Genomic DNA, 16,782 nt, shown 5'->3' with positions numbered 1-16,782 from the left:
GTTTTGGTGAACATTGGACTGCAAACAGAAAATGCATCACAGTTAGCATTCCATTCTAAACGTAACGTTAGTTGTTCAAAACATTACCCGTCTATATAATTTGTTCCTCAACGTTATAGACGGGTCATGTTTTGTAAACTAACGTTATGTTTAGAATGGAATGAATACATGGGTCGGGAAAGATAGTTAGCTCAAAGCTAATCCGGAAGGGCAGCTAACAGTAGCTACTGTCTAACTGTGATGCATTTTCTGTTTGCAGTCCAATGTTCACCAAAACACACACCCACACACTTATAATTTGTTCCTCAACGTTATATAGACGGGTCATGTTTTGTAAACTAACGTTATGTTTAGAATGGAATGAATACATGGGTCGGGAAAGAAGGATATCCACACACTGTATATTATGCTCCCATGGTGAGATTAATCATGCAAGGTTTCGTCGGAAGACAAAATACGTACAATACAATAAAATACAATACGTAATATATTATAATATAACTTATGTAATTTACCTTTTCTCCTGTGGTCGATTAGTACGGCACTTTATTTAGGATTTCTGATCAAGTCAAGAGTTTAATTTGTCACGGCATACAAGGCATGCGGGTGGTCATGCCCGCAGCGATTGTGCAATAATACAAGTAATAAGAATAACACATAACGGGTATAATGTACATTTAAGCATTTTTTTTAAATGCATGGTAAAAGACATGCTAAGGTCCTGCGATAGTGCAATACAGTGTTGGCTACGGATGAGGCACTGGGTCTTATGTACACTACTATACAATACTATGCTATACAATATGTCCTTATAGTATTGTAGTGTACATATGTCCTTATGCTATCTTGCTGTATCCATCTATTTACTATACAAGAACCACTCCCGTTCTTAATATTTTTTTAAGTATTTAGTATTGAGATGAGATGTGTTCAGAGCTCTATAATGGGAATGTGTCCAATCTTTCAACATATGAAAGGGCAGAATGTTTTTCTGAGTGATCTTGTATATATTAGTGCGACTGACTCCTCTTCCCTCTTTTGAACCTGCACCAGCATCTGGATGCGGAGAACGAGGCCATCTTGTCCTGCTTGGACTTGGTCCTCAAGTGGTTCACCCTGCGCTTCTTTGACACCAACACCAGCGTGCTGATGAAGGCCCTGGAGCTTCTGAAGCTGCTCTTCGTCTCTCTCAGCAGACAGGACTACCACCTGAGTGACTCGGAAGCCAACGCCTTCATCCCTTACCTGGTCCTCAAGGTCTGTATAGTGGGTGGACCGTCAATACCAGCCCATACGCTGCTATTGTACGTTTTTGCGATCACGATAATGAAAATCTCATGATATTGTGATTTTAAATGACTTATCAGTTAGTGGTGGGGGAAAATATCGATACGTAGTAGTATCGCGATACTTTGCGTGGCGATACTGTATCGATACAGGGACGGCAAGTATCTATATTTAATTATTTATTAAAAATTAAATAGAATTGTATAAGGAAGTTGCATTGTTTATTTCAATACCTGTAATAGTACAGTAGTCCACACATGTGCATTCAGTTAAGTTGGAATATGACTGTAATACAAACAGTTCAGTTTGTCAGGTACATGCAACACAGATTACAGTGTTGACATCTGTCTGCTTGAGAAAATACCATGTTCTGCAATAAAAATGATTGAAGTGAGATGAACAGACTGAACTTTATTTTAAATGACTATCAGTCGAGTTGCTGGTGGCAGTGGCTCATCTCCATTGACTCGGCCGCTTGTTTGTTGGTTCTGTTGGCACTCTCTCCCTCCCCTGCAGATGGGCGAGTCGAAGGACGTGGTCAGGAAGGATGTGCGGGGCATCATGGGCATGCTGTGTAAGGTCTACCCTGCCAGCAAGATCTTCCCCTTGCTCATGGAGGGCACCAAGTCCAAGAACTCCAAACAGAGAGCTGGTGAGTGGAGATTCGGGGACCCCCACAAGTCCTCAAGGGGTTCCAAGCGGTCCTCGCAAACTGGATTGGTTTAATTTTTACAATTTCACTCTGTAAAAGTAATCTCCTCAACTACAGTATAGAAACGGCCATGGGATTGTGAACTTAACCCTGTATTGCCTGACCCAAGAAATAATGGACTGAACTCTATTTGCCCCTTTAACTAATTCAGGGCCAACCACGAGATTAGTCGGGTTAACTCGCCATGCGTTGTGTGCCAAGAAAACTCTGGTTTTAATCGTTATTTCTTTTATTAGCGATATCCAGCCTGACGTTATCATTGGGAATGGGTCTGAGCTCGCAAAGGGCAAATACCGCCGCCTATCGTCTCCCGGATGGTATTGCACATCATTGGATTGGACTGCATCAGAAAAAAACTCCGGTCCGGGGTTTCCCTTCTCGGGCAAGCAGTATCGTGTTATCACATTCACTGGCGAGGCTGGGAGAAGGGTCGATTATGTGTTTTGGACTATAACGTTGGATCAATAAACGTGATCAATATTTGGAATGGCGATCAGTAATTGGATTAATCTTTTTGCAGAACATGTGATGTGAGGTAAGGACTCTATTTGACCAGTATTGGGTTAATCAGATTTTTTTTCCTCCACAATCGGAGTGTGCCGAGCAAGGCACGGATAATCGATTTTTCAGCCTGCTTCTCTAGCGTGCATAAAGACACATATACTATCGATAATCTAGCGTTTATTTGAAAACTATTCATAAATCAGCTGAAAAATGACTACGTGTTTTGTGTATTCCACTAAAGAGCTATTATCACTGATTTCTCTGGAATTACTAGAAATCTCAAACTATACTCTTATTCAAAACTGAAATGTACCATGAAAAAACAATCCGTTTTATACATGTTGACTGCAAGCAAGTCATTGATAAGCGACGGGTGCATTAGACCCATAGCCATAATTTAAGATATAGTTTAAGCGTTCGCAAATTTTATCACATTTTTACCCTTCACTCACACGCCGATGGCGGAGGCAACCATGCACGGTGCCAACCTGGTCATCGGGAGCAATTGGGGGTTAAGGGCGTTTTCTCATTAGGAACAGTTGCCTCCGTTCCGTCCTCGAGAACGATAGTCCCCACTCCCCCGCTGGCCAGCTTCCTCACTACCAATCTGGTTTCGTCCCCGAGCACACTTGAGGGAGCAACACCCCGATACAGCAGGTGGCGGTATGCGCCTAGTTGGTTTGCTATAGCTGGCGCTCCTTCTTTGCTCTTCGCTCTCTGCGAAAGCATTTCGGGATCAAATGAGATGGAATGAGACATGCTTTACCGGCAGCACTTCTCTCTCTCTCATCTCTCATCTCTCCCTCGGCTCTCGGAGACACGCACACACTCGCCCAACTTGCGTCATGTACACGCACATGCATGCACGCTAGGGCTGAGCCCAAACATTCGGACCTTCGTTCGTTACGTTGGCATTCGAATTCTAAATAAACATTCAAATTCTTTATTTTTTTTTAACCAATGGGGGTTTTCTTCAGTTGTAGAATGGATAAAGATTAGGTTACACTAATATTATAGTATTAAAAACTGAGTTATATTCATTAGAGACTAATTTAATCACTTTATTCAAATTGAGGATTTAGTTTGAGGATATTTATAAAAAAAAATAAAAATTAAATTAAAAACGAAGGTTCGAACATCTGTTCGGAAAAACCCTGACGGAAGTTCGAATCCCAAAAACGGGTTTTGGGAACAGCCTTAACGCACGCATGCCCATAGACAGAGCTGCGCGTTTGTTACGTTTGGAGGAAGAGAGAAGCGTGAGAAGTGAGTTTAGCGAGTGGACACGGCGCGTTAAGGTGGTATGAGAGGGCACATATCTTATCACAATCTTAGCATCTGAAAAGACATAATTGCAGCTTCCCTCGTTGGATCAGCTTTATAGACTTATCCCAAACGGACCTAAATAATAATTTTAAATTGTAGTATGAATACAACTCTATTCTGGGCAAGCAGGTTAGAACTCAACTCGGACAGAAGCACTTATTACAGCAAGCCTCTTCCGTGTTTTGGTGCAGTTGTGCTCACATTTGCAATCGTTCTGTGCCCGGGGACGCTGATTCGCTCCCCAAACCACCTTTTCAAGTGGTCCCGATTACCCGTCCCCGGGGACGGAACGTAGCGTTCTCATTACACTACTTTTGGGGCGATCGTGCTCCGATTCGTCCCCGGATGCCTAGTGAGAAAGCCCCCTCAGTGTCTTGCTCAATGACAATTCGACAAGCTGCCCGGGAGTAGCGGGAATCGAACCGGCAACCTCTGGATTGCCAGACGACTGCTCTACTTCCCGAACCGCTGTCTAATATTGGAAATGCTGCGTACCAAATTATGTGTTTTTAATGTTTTGTACTGCATGTTCTCTCTCCCTCTCTCTGTACAGAGTGCCTGGAGGAGATAGGCTGTCTCATTGAGCAGTTTGCACCACATGCTCTGGTGGCCCAGCGCGAGGCCCCGCCTGCCAACACCCCAGCCGAATTCTCCCTTGATCAAGACCTGCTCGGCGACCTTTGCGTTCCTTCCGTCTGCAAGCTACCGGACTTGGTGCAAATTGACGACGTGGAGCCTTTTCCTTGGCCCGAGTAAGACACACGCGCACACATTCTGAGCCTCAACAGAGTAATCTAGGAAGAGTAGTTCCCCATCTACACGACAGACCAGATGCGGTCTTGCAACTAGTGCGCCATTGGAGGCAAATTCGGCGCCACCTATTTCGTCTTCATTAGAGATATAATGGTGGTTGCTCCTTTGCTCACTCTCCCCATCTCTTGAGTAGTTGACGCTGTTCTGTTCAGCTGCCCTCCAGGTAGCGTTGCATTCCCAGACCATAGGGTCTCCTAAGCAGTTGGATATGATGTTTCTAGTGTCTTAGGTCCAGGGACTGAGATCCAGCTGATGACTCGTCTGACAGTCCATTCAAAGTATTGAGGTCGGAAGTTCCCAATTGGAAAATGTAATTTGAATTATGAGCTTGATGTGTTCCAGTGCCCAAAACTGCCCATCTTGGAAAAAAACCATACATATGATATGTAGATTATGTTGTTTATCTAACGGAGAAGCGCATGACCCTGGAAGCAGCTGGTGTTTGAGCACAATGTATGCTTGGAAATGGTTATAATATTAGGCTGCCACACTGGTATTGATGAAAATCTAGCTTCAATTGTCATCTAAAGATAAAAAACATTATTTATAGTGTGTGCATGCCACCATGTTAAAATTACGTCTGATAACCGCATTCATCAGACCGGCACACCTGGGATTTTCTTTTGCGCAACCCTGCCTACTTTTGAGGAAAACTTACATGGTTCCTATTGACCGCTATATTTTTCCTGTATAAACACTTGCACTAATGAAACGTTTCCAAAAATGTAAGCGTTCCGCTGGATCATCTTAAGTCAAGCAATTTCTTTCCAACACTGGCCTCCACTGGGCATCACACCACTGGGGAAATGGGCCTGATAACATCAGTCGGGTGTAGGATGTTTCCTAATTTCCTTACCTGGACTTTTAATATTACGCTTATGAATCTCAGTGACTTAAAGGGGACATGCATTGCTATTCCCTGCACTATTTGGGCAACTTTACACAATTCCTGTGAGTCTATGGAAGTATGTTTTTTTTTTCTTTTTTCATTTTCTAATGAAGTACTCAAAAGCATAATTTTTCAACCTCAGGATTTCAGGCTGTTATTGGATGGGCTCCGCCCATAAGCGCTTTCGGTGACAGTCACCCACACAGCGTGATACATACGAGAGAGATGCGTCCCGACACACACGCAGTCAAGTTTGTGTGTAAATGCTCCGACGAGGGAGAGAGATGGTGCACACACATTTACACACTTATGCACGGTCCCGCCGGTCCCTCTCTCTCTCGCTCGCCCGTTCTCGGCCTCTCTGTCAAAACCCGTTTGAGGAAGTGTCGGGTTACACTATGCGCTACAACCATAGAGGGGGCGTTACTGCAAATCAGTACCTTATTCACGTCAGCAATACCGTCAAATCAGAACAGCTTAGTTGAGTGAGGGAAGATCTCGTGAACTCGAGACTAGACTGTATGATAATTAACGACACAGACCACATTGATATAATCCCCAATTGCTAGGATACAATGCTAAACACTGGAAAAGGCCATTTATAATTACCTTTAATATTACGCTTATGAATCTCAGTGACTTACAACTAAGATGTAATGACTATCTGCCTTGATGGTCTTCAATATGATTAAGTTTTGTCCTAAAGTTATAGTTTATGAATAAACACCACTATTTATTCCCCGAGATGTTTTCCCCCAAAAGAGGCATGGCGATCAAAATTTGGGTGTAGATGACAATACTGCTGGTCTGATGAATCTCTAAGTTTGAGATTCTAAGTTGAGACGCTAATCCTTTTTCCTGTCTCAGTTTCATTACCAGAGCCCAACCACTTCCCCCTAAAGATCTCCACGCAAGCGTAGCCGCCACTCTCCACCTGGCTATAACTCAGTTTGCCTCTGGAGACATCGACAGCAGCATACAGGCCCTGACACAGGTATACATCCAACACACACCGGCATGCCATGTCCTCTACACACACGACACAGTAGTGTGTGAGCCATCTCACATGTCCCCCTCATTGTGTGTAGATTGACAAAATGATGATCCGGGACGGCCCGTCGTGTGACGTGATGGTGGGTCACGTCGACCAGTTCCTCGCCGCCGCCTGCCTCCAGTTGGGCCTCGTGCAGAACAGACTCACGGGCCACCAGCCCAAGCAAGACCTCCCCAAGCTCTACACCTGCATCATGGGCACCATGCTGACTGTGAGTATACTGTGGACAAAGAAGAGGCCTGAAACTGGTGGCTGCTCTGCTCAAATATTCCTCTGTGAAATGGGTGCAACTCGGTGCCCTCTTGTTGTAGGCGTAGATTGGCACTGAATTATTTATTTACCCCCCCCTCATGTTGTCACGGGTTGGGTACCTTCACATTTGAACCGGTACCCAACTGTTCCTTTTTTCGGTACTTTAGTCTCTAAAAATGTAATCTACCTACCTCAGTTGTAAAAGAGAATTCAAAACTTCAAATAATTTATTATTTATTTAGAATTTGTTAATATATATACTGTATATAATATTGCAGCGAGCGTTGTCTGCATCTAGCTTTGTAAAGTGTAACACTTGCAACCGTTTTCGGCTTGCCATTGCCCCGACTGCTTTGTTTAATCAAGTCAAATCCTAGGTGAGCGTGGGGCGGCTGATTGGCGCAGTGGGCAAGGCACTCGCCACTAACCGAATGTCATTTTTTAACATTCAAAGCTTCTATTGAAGCTTTAAAAAATAATAATTTACTCTATAACAAAAATATATATATATATTTAAAGTGATTAATCTGATTAAATGAGTTATATTCATAAATAATCCAATAAGGTTGGTATGAAAGTGATGGTGACATCTTATACTATAATATTAGTGTAGCCTAATCTTTAACTGCAACTGTGAAGAAAACCCCCATTGGTTTAAACTGATTGAATAGACTCATACAAAAAAAATATTTAAAAGGGAAACAATTTTATTTATTTATTTTTGCAGTCAGGCCACTGAACTTAGAAGCAGGCCAGGACAGTGTTTCTAGTTGCAGCAGCGCAATAGTTAGATAACCTAGGTGGGGAACAACCAGGAGGTCAAGTTGGAGAACTATCTCTCTATAATTATAATAATAATAATGGATTGGGTCTCTCTCTTGCTCTCACACACACAAAAGGAGCCGCATGTGATTGGTGGAGGCGGGACCCTTACAAAAAAACTGTTGTTGCTAATCATTGGCACATGCTAGCCTGTAATAATCCCCCCCAGACAAATCTACTTTGCATTTGATATATTGCAAATACTGTATATGCCATCACACACACTGGCATTTAAAGGGTTAGAATTATAAAATTAATATGTAGTGTTATGATCAGGGCTGAAGTTTAATAAAAGATTGTATTATTTTCAATCTGACATTACAAAAAACTGAAAATCCATCAAAATCAGTGTTGTTGCTAATCATACATATGCTAGCCCCCAGACCCCCTGCTTAAAAAGTGGCCTGAATGGGGCTATATTTTGCACTATATTTCCTGGCCTGAATGATTTCCCCAGTTTGGCCCTGGTTAAAAGCCTCCAATGCTTATTAGTGTGTGCGTTTGAACGTGTGCCTGTTTCAACCATACATTTCCATTTATAATTTTTTTTTTACCTCCTATAATAGTGGGGGTCGCGGCTCTCTGACCCCGTTATTTTTGGGTCGCGGCCTGAGAAGTTTGGGAACCCCTGTCCTAACAGAGTAGTGAATAGCATGTCGAGTACCATTGCTGCTGAAAGAGCCCTTTGCTCTTAGTGCAGGTTGTGACATTAACCCTTTCACTACCACACTACAGACATACTGTAGTACATTATATAGTCTGGTAGTGAATATAGAGGAGAGTTTAAATTGACTCGTCTGCAATGCTCCTCAAGATCACCGTCAAAGTCGCCCGATTCTATTAACGCCACTATTTTTTTTAACTCACAATTACCTTTTACGTTTTTTTTTTTTTTTTTAAATACTAGACTTCACTCGGGTGTATTATTGATGCTCTCATTGATGCTATGTTTGTTTCTGAAGTGTGTGTGTGTGAGAGAGGGGGGGGTGAGAGATGAGGAAGGGGAAAGAGAGCTGGGAGAGTGTGAGGGGGGGGTGTGTGATTACTCAGCCCTTGTGTGGGTGAACGTTTTCTTTCCCTTATCCTTATTTCATGCACACTTTATTCATTGTTTTAAATTATTATTTTGTGCATCACTCTGTTTTGAATTTGATGCAAATTTGCAATGCATGAGGGTCATCCTTTTGTGTTAAATGGCTGCTTAAAGCAAGCATTTGTTGACTCATGTTAAGAGTATTAAAACTTGGAACTTGAAAAAGATCCGTTTAAGGTAGAAAGAAAATGCGATTAATCGTTTTAAATCTTTTTATTTTTCATGAGGTTTCACATTCAATCGACAGATCTACAGAATGTTCAGTGTCACTCATGAACAATTTTTAACAATTTTCCTTGTGCTCCCCACTCAATCCATTCTCCCATCTCTCACTCACACACACTGGGACATACACACACGTACATGCGCACACACGCGTATACAGGCATACATACACACATACACTTGCCCACATACACACAAATAAACAATTAGACAACAAAAAAAAGAAAATAATAATAATAAAAATAAAGGGACGGTAGGTAAATCATAAGTAAATAAGGAATAAAAGTGCAAATGTCGGTATTGTAAACAGTGACATTTTATAGCACCCAGTTGCTCACACCCGCTTATCGATGGCTACTCCGACAGAGAAGGGTCCGGGCCGCTGCGTGTTCAGCTCCCTTTCCCAGACCCGACCCCGTGGGGGCAGGGTTTGACAGCCATGCGCAGGCAACCAGGCACTTATACACAGACAAAGAGCCTCAACAGATCAGCTAATCTAATCTGCTAAAACTCCAAGTCTGTTATTTAGATATGACACATTTATAGGACTACATTAGAGTTTCCAGTTGAGTATAGAGTGGATTCCAAAGTTCTTGAAATAAGTGACCCTGGTTGTGCTTTTCAAGCGTTATCTTTTCTAAGGGAAGAAACTGAGATATTTGTTCTATGAACATATTGAATGTTGGTGCGATTTCATTTTTCCATAGAAGAAGTATACATTTCTTTGCAAAATATGTTATGTATACCAACGGTCTGCATTTCTTTTGGTCTAAGTGGCAGTTTGTTATATTATTTAATAGATAGACACATGGTGATAACTCAAATTCCAACTCCATGACAGATTTAGTAAATAAGTGGATCTTGTTCCAGAAATGCTTCAATTTGCTACATTGCCAGAACATATGCAGAAATGTTCCTTCTTTAATTTTACATCTTGGGCAATTTGGTGAGTTTTCTTTCGAGATTTTGTGCATTTTTACAGGAGTAAGGTAGAATTTATGAATAAATTTGAAATTACTTTATTTGATCTTATTGCTTGTAAAGGGAAAGAAAGTTCGATCACAGATATCTTGCCAATTGTTTTCTTCAAATTTCGTTGCCAGGTCCGTCTCCCAGCATCTTAATAGAGCTGGGAAGACTGTTTGGCATTCATTATTTAGAATTTCATATAGTTCACTGATTTTACCTTTAATTGTGGATGAGGTAGTTAGTTTTTCTTCCAATTCTGTCATTTCAAAGCTTAACTTGTTTTCTTTAGTAAGTGAACTTAAAGTGCTTTGAATTTGCATATATTTTAAGAAGTCTGAGTTAGGAATGTTGTATTCTTCTCTTAGCTCCTGAAATGCTTTTAATTTCCAGTTTTTATGAAAAAGGTCTTTAAGTTGAGTTACCCCCAAGTGTCTCCACTTGTTTATATCAGTTGAATGAAAATATTTTTTTAGGTCAGGGTTTTGATGAATAGGTGAATAAACAGAGATGCATTTAGTTATGCCAAACTTTTTCGAGCAATCTTTCCATGCAGATAGGGTATTCACAACCGTGAAATATTGCTTTATATTTTCTATTTTGTCAAAATTCTTTATAAAAAACAGTTTAGAGGTAAAGGATCAACCTGTCCCGCTTCTATCTGTATCCAGTGTGAGTCTGGTCCTCCCAATGACCATGATACTATAGTTCGAAGTTGGGCTGACCAGTAGTAGTGTTGGAGATTGGGAAGACCTAGACCACCCATGGACTCAGGTTTCATAAGAGTCAGTAATTTAATCCTTGGTTTTTTATTGGACCAAATAAATTTTGAGATACGTTTATTCAATATGTTAAAATATGTTATAGATAGGTAGCAGGGTACATTTTGAAAGAGAAAGTTCAATCTCGGAAGGATATTCATCCTGATGACGTTTATCCTTCCTAGAAGGGATGGGGGTAGTTTGTCCCATCTACCTAGATCTGTGTTAATTTCAATTGTAAGAGGAGTGTAATTTTTTTTCAAAAAAATCATTTAATTGCGGTGTACTCCCAAGTATTTGAAGCCTCCTGGTGACCATCGAAATGGGTAGGATTTCTGCATTTCTTTTGTTGGTTTCATATGTAGGAGACATGCATTAGATTTATTATAATTTATCTTGTATCCTGAGTACTTTCCAAATTGTTCGATTGTGTTATACAGATGTTGTAACTGAGGGGTTACAAAACCCTGACTGTATTAAAGATTGTGATAGATTAAACCACTGCTAGTTATGTACTTTAATTACTGGCCAGACAGTACATCGAATATAGATGGTGAACACTCACAAGAACACGGCATTGACAAAGAAATAGTATTTGAGGGTATTTTATTATTATGCAACATTAGGTTACAGAATGAGAATTAGGGTCGCGCTTGTATGGCGAAGAATATGCGTAAAGTCAGTCAATAGCATGAGTCACTAAGAATAGCAGGAATCCTACGATGGGTCTAAGTTGATGCCACCGGTCGTATAATAGCAACTGTAGAAGGCAACGCTGGTACCGCCTGGAGACACTGGGTTCCCTCCGGGGTTGTAAGGCCTAGAGGGTAGAGGAATGTTCGGATACTCAGTCTGATTCAATGAGGAATAAAGGGACTCCACGTACAGAAGTCGGTCCTTGTAAATCCAACGATCAGCAGCAAAGCAATAATTGTAATCCAAATGCTCGATAGCACTGATGACAGCTAGCCAGCCTCCTCGGGTGTGGGCGACGTATTTAGGCCACACACCCTGGCTAAGGTACACTAGCTAAAACACGACGAACCGCTGGGTAATGCTACACACGAACGAACTGTGGCCGCACGATATACAATAAATGAACGACTATTTACTTCACATTAGATTAGGTCGAACTTGACGTTACTGCATTAAACTCTGACACTTTACTATTCTATTCGCACATGTTCTCAACGCACGGTTGCTCACTTCACCACGATGAACTACGTTGGCTTGTTTTGATGGACAAGCAGGTGATCGGGGTAAGGTGGGGTAAGGTACTGCTGTGCGCACCTTGCGCTGTATATATACTTAAGTGATTATCTAGTCCCAAACCGCAGTCCTTGTCTGGGATCAATACGCTGTCTCCGGGCATGTTCTGACATGCCTGAACTTGTCTTTGAACCTGACGTTGGGGGCTTGCGAGGTGGCGCCTAGGGCGCTGTCCAATAAGGAGAGCGAATATTACTCTGGTTTGAATGCAGGTAAAGGGATATTCCGTGTATATATAAATAATATACAAAGTATATCAAACAATAAAGGTAGATTCTCAGTTTTAATCTGGCCCTTCACAACAGATGTAATAAGGAGTTTTCTGGTTGCTCAATGTATAGAACAATGTCGTCAGCATATAAAGATATTTTGTGTTCAACCTTATCGATATACACTCCTTTTATGTTAATGTTGTCTCGTACAGATGCAGCCAAAATTTCTATTATTGCGAATAATGAGCTTGACATTGGGCACCCCTGTCTTGTTCCCCTCATTAAGAGAAACGGATCAGATGTATTGCCATTAGTAATAACTGCTGCTTTTGGAGTTTGATAAATTGCTTTAATCCACTGGATAAAATTTGACCCTATATTAAGTTTTTGCAACACGTTAAAAAGAAAGTTCCACTCGACTCTGTCAAAAGCCTTCTCTGCATCCAGAGATAGGAGTAGAGAGGACCTCTGTTTTAGATTCAAATGATTGGTTATATTTAATAACCTTCTGATGTTATCGGTAGCATATCTTCCCTTAACAAATCCAGCCTGATCTGGGTTTACCAATTTCGGCGTGATGGTTTCAAGTCTTTTCGCTAATGCTTTGGTGGTAGTCTTATAATCATGATCTAAAAGACTTATAGGTCTGTATGATGAACAGTCTAGTGGATCCTTACCACTTTTATGCAGTACTGTGATGTTTGCCAAGCTCATTGTTTGAGGAAGTGCCTTGTTGCGTCCAAAGTTGTTAATGCGATTAATCGAGTTAAACATTTTAATCGATTGACGGCACTAATATATATATATATATATTAGGGATTCTTGATTTTGGCTTTTTTACCTATACCGATATTTTCCAACTTAACACAACATTATGCATACTTTTGACAATAAATAAAATCAGAATTTGTTCCTACTTGCTTGCCTGGGTAAATAAAGGTTATAGAAATGTAAAAAAAAAAGAAAAGAAAAACGATACAGATATTTTACGATATCACATTTTAATGCCGATATCGGCCGATAATATCTGACATCCCTAATATATATATATATATATACCTACAGTGATGAAAACGTTGTTTGTTGTACGTGTGTGTAACCTGTTTGGGATGTCTCCGGCTCTGGTCTGCCGTAAATGGAATAAAATTATGAAGCTGTGGTCTGGTTGGTAGCTAACCGGCTCTCTCTCTTCCTAGATGCTGGGGATCGAGCGGCTGGCGCTCCAGGCCTCTTGTGCGGTGCTGAAGGACCTGGTGGCGGGCTTGCTGACGGTGCTGCTGGACCCCAGGGTGGAGGCGCTGCAGGACGGACCGCAGGTCATCCACTCTGTCAACAAGCTGCTGGGACGCCTCTTCCAGAAGGCGGAGCAGACCAACCTACTCAGGTGTGAACCAACTAGTCCACCGCTCTGTTTCTGATGTAGCATTCAAACAAAGTCATTGTGGCTCGGGAGGTAGAGCAGTCGTCTGGTAATCCGGAGGTTCCCGGTTCGATTGCCTGTCGGAAGTGTCCTTTAGCAAGACCCTTAACCCCTAACTACCCGATGAGCAGATTGGCAGTGGCACCTTGCATGGTTGCTTCTGCCGTCGATGTGAGTGAATGGGTCAAATGTGAGGAACAAAATTGTAAAGTGCTATAATATACATTTTCCTTTTCCTTCTCAGTGCCCTACTGCTGTTACTTCAGGAGTCCGTCATGTCCTCTTCCGGGGACACCAAGTTCTCTGACCTTGTCATGAAGGTAAAACCCACCTCTGGGGAAACCAGGAGAATGTTTTTAACCCTTTCACTGCCACACTACAGAAGGTTAACCCTTTCACTACCACACTACAGATGGTTAACCGTCTAGTGTGTGAAAAGTTTGAGGCTTAACATGCTGGCATATGAAGCTGTGCTCGGAGCAGTCTGTGTGCCTGTGTTCCAGCCATAATTATACTATTCTATTGTGCTTCTATTTAATTTACTTTATCACATTTTATTCCACCTTTTTTTATTTTAGTTGTACAGCCCTGGCCTATTTATTTCACAATTATATTCTATTGCTTCCATCTTAATTTAGTTAATATTATATTTTATTCCACCTTTTTATTTTATTGTCTGTCAGTTAATGTCGCACCAAAAACGACCAAATAAAATGTCTTGTATGTGTAAACTACTTGGCAATAAAGACCTTTCTGATTTTTAAAAGGCCAAACTAATGTTGACTAAACAAATGGGTAGCCCCATCACAAAAAAAATGTATGAATGGAAACAAGGATTTTGTTTGACTACAGATGAGCATGGTTTTTCTTTTTGTAGTTGATGTTGTTAATGTTTGCGAACACTGTTTTTCTTTTTGTAGTTTATGTTGTTAATGTTTGCGAACACTGAAGTAAAACACTTGTATTCTGATTTGACCCCAAACTTATTTTCCATCTACACATAAAACCTTCAAAGAATGCATGTGAAAATACCCCACATTCATATAGTCAAAAAGGAATTGCAGATGGGGCCTTTTTAACCCTTTCACTACCACACTATAGAATGTTAACCATTTCACTACCACACTACAGTTTAAAAAAGAGTTAACCCTTTGCAGTGAAAGGGTTAAAGAAATGTTTACATGGCGAGTCTTGTGCTTATCTTTTTTCAGTGTCTATGGAGGAAGTTCAAGTTCCTCCCAGAGACCATAGGTAGCTTGAACCTGGACACAATCCTGCTGGACCTGCACAACTTTATGAGGGTCTTCCCCAGAGAGAGGCTGCGCCAGTTCAAGTCCGACCCCTTCCGCACGCTCAAGACCCTGCTATATACTCTGTGCCGCCTCGCCGGCCCAACGGTGTGTGTGCATGTGGTGCTCGAGACTTGACGTTAAATCATAATAATATGGCAATACCGCCAAAGATGTACATGTTTCATTTTGGAACAGATTGTGGAACCTGGAGGACTTCACAATCGCTTCACGAAAGTGCCGTTGTGCAGAATGCCTACATCTGTTTATTGAAAGAGGAAACTGACCAAACTAAGCACAATCTCCTTGAGATGACATGATGCTATTATAGTCTAGTCAAGAGTTTTATTTGTCACGGCATACAAGTATACAGTGACATGCGGGGGGTCTTGCCCGCAACGATTGTGCAATAATACAATAAGAATAGGATGAGAATAAGACATTTGTGCAATAATACAAGTAATAAGAATAAGACATGATGGGTATATGTACATAAAGTATATATAGTTTTCGTGAAATTTCAAGTCTTGTTATTTGTTGTGTGACTAGATCCTGAACCACCTGACCCTGATTGCCAACACTAGCGAGTCTGCGCTGGTCTCCTACCTGAATAAGGTGTTGAAGTCGATGAGCGACAGGGGGCAAAGGAACCTGGTATGTCAACACACGGATGGATGAAGACTGGATGTGTCAGCAAACGGTATATTGTACACATTACATTATGCTTGTTCACTATGCCAGTTAAAAGCGTTTTTCTCCTTTTCTATAAAGGACCCTAGGGCAATGAAAGAGGTGTTTGAAATCTTCAAGAAGATCCGCACGCAAACTGGCGAAGAGGAGTCACAAATTGCCAAAGAGGTCAGTTGATCTACTGCTTTATCAGTTCAATACTACATGCGTTTTATTATAAATCCTACAACATACTTGTGCCCTAATGATAAGTACTCTCTAGGACGAAACCAATCCCATTGCCAAAAGAAAGTTAACATGCGTATGCTATGGAACAATGTATTACATGGCCCATAACGGCCCCAAAAACATGTGAGCTTGGGTATTAACGACGCTGATGCTACAAACTCTACCACATGGCCCATAATGACCACCACCCAACATGTGTGTGTATAGATGGACAGGCAGTGAGAGCCTATCACCAGGGTTATCAAGTTGGTACCTCCCTTCGCTGGTGTTTCAAGTTAGGCCCACGACACGTCGGGGAGGCTCAACAGTTTATTCCATCATCCTAGAGCCACCCTCTCCATGCTAGCTCTCATTGTCCATGATACCCACATGCAGAACTTTCTTATGTTCAAACTATTCAAAATATCAACATGGTTCGCACAAGCTCCTTTGAGTGCTTAAAGTGCTTGATTCTTTACAAAAGTCAAGGTCTGGAATTACTTAAACAGCCAATTTTTTTAAACGAGGTGCTTAAAAAGCCTTGAAATTCAAATCTAAAGTAACTAATTGTCGGAAATTGGTTTTTAAGCCATAAATATTCAATAAAAAAACGGCATTTTAAAAGTGAATTGTATCCTTTTAAATAGTGCTTGGGAAAGTACTTAAGTCCTTGAATTTCATTTTGCATGTCTGGGAACCCTGTATCAAACTTTACAAATTGGTCCCTTTATTTGGAATCTACCGGAATGTATTTTGCAAATGCTTCTAGCTGATTTTTATTTATTTTTTTTAGCAAACCAGGAATAATTGTTAAGGTTATTGAAGTGCTCAAAGTCATGGAATATTGATCTAAACTGTGTGCAGGGCGTGATGGAGCTGTGACTCTTGATCTAAACTGTGTGCAGGGCGTGATGGAGCTGTGAATCTTGATCTAAACTGTGTGCAGGGCGTGATGGAGCTGTGAATCTTGATCTAAACTGTGTGCAGGGCG

At 41.3% G+C, this 16,782-nt stretch overlaps 1 protein-coding gene across 1 annotated transcript in view; it reads left to right on the top strand.

Moving 5' to 3' along the window:
• Positions 1–16,782, top strand: part of LOC311226137 (cytoskeleton-associated protein 5-like) — a gene marked incomplete at its 3' end in the record, with an annotated part of 83,354 nt that overhangs the window by 65,320 nt on the left and 1,252 nt on the right. Inside the window, exons 28-37 of the mRNA XM_084311511.1 lie at positions 1,054–1,257; positions 1,804–1,939; positions 4,383–4,581; positions 6,399–6,525; positions 6,620–6,796; positions 13,382–13,569; positions 13,850–13,925; positions 14,817–15,002; positions 15,444–15,548; positions 15,666–15,752. Coding sequence (XP_084167637.1) covers positions 1,054–1,257; positions 1,804–1,939; positions 4,383–4,581; positions 6,399–6,525; positions 6,620–6,796; positions 13,382–13,569; positions 13,850–13,925; positions 14,817–15,002; positions 15,444–15,548; positions 15,666–15,752 — 1,485 coding nt within the window. The remainder of the gene's footprint in view (positions 1–1,053; positions 1,258–1,803; positions 1,940–4,382; positions 4,582–6,398; positions 6,526–6,619; positions 6,797–13,381; positions 13,570–13,849; positions 13,926–14,816; positions 15,003–15,443; positions 15,549–15,665; positions 15,753–16,782) is intronic.

Source organism: Notolepis coatsorum (genome assembly GCF_963971535.1).
Source record: "Notolepis coatsorum genome assembly, chromosome: 3".
NCBI classification, from domain to species: Eukaryota; Metazoa; Chordata; class Actinopteri; order Aulopiformes; family Paralepididae; genus Notolepis; species Notolepis coatsorum.
Note: the sequence above shows the minus strand (reverse complement) of the source record. Positions and strands in the feature narration are given on the sequence as shown.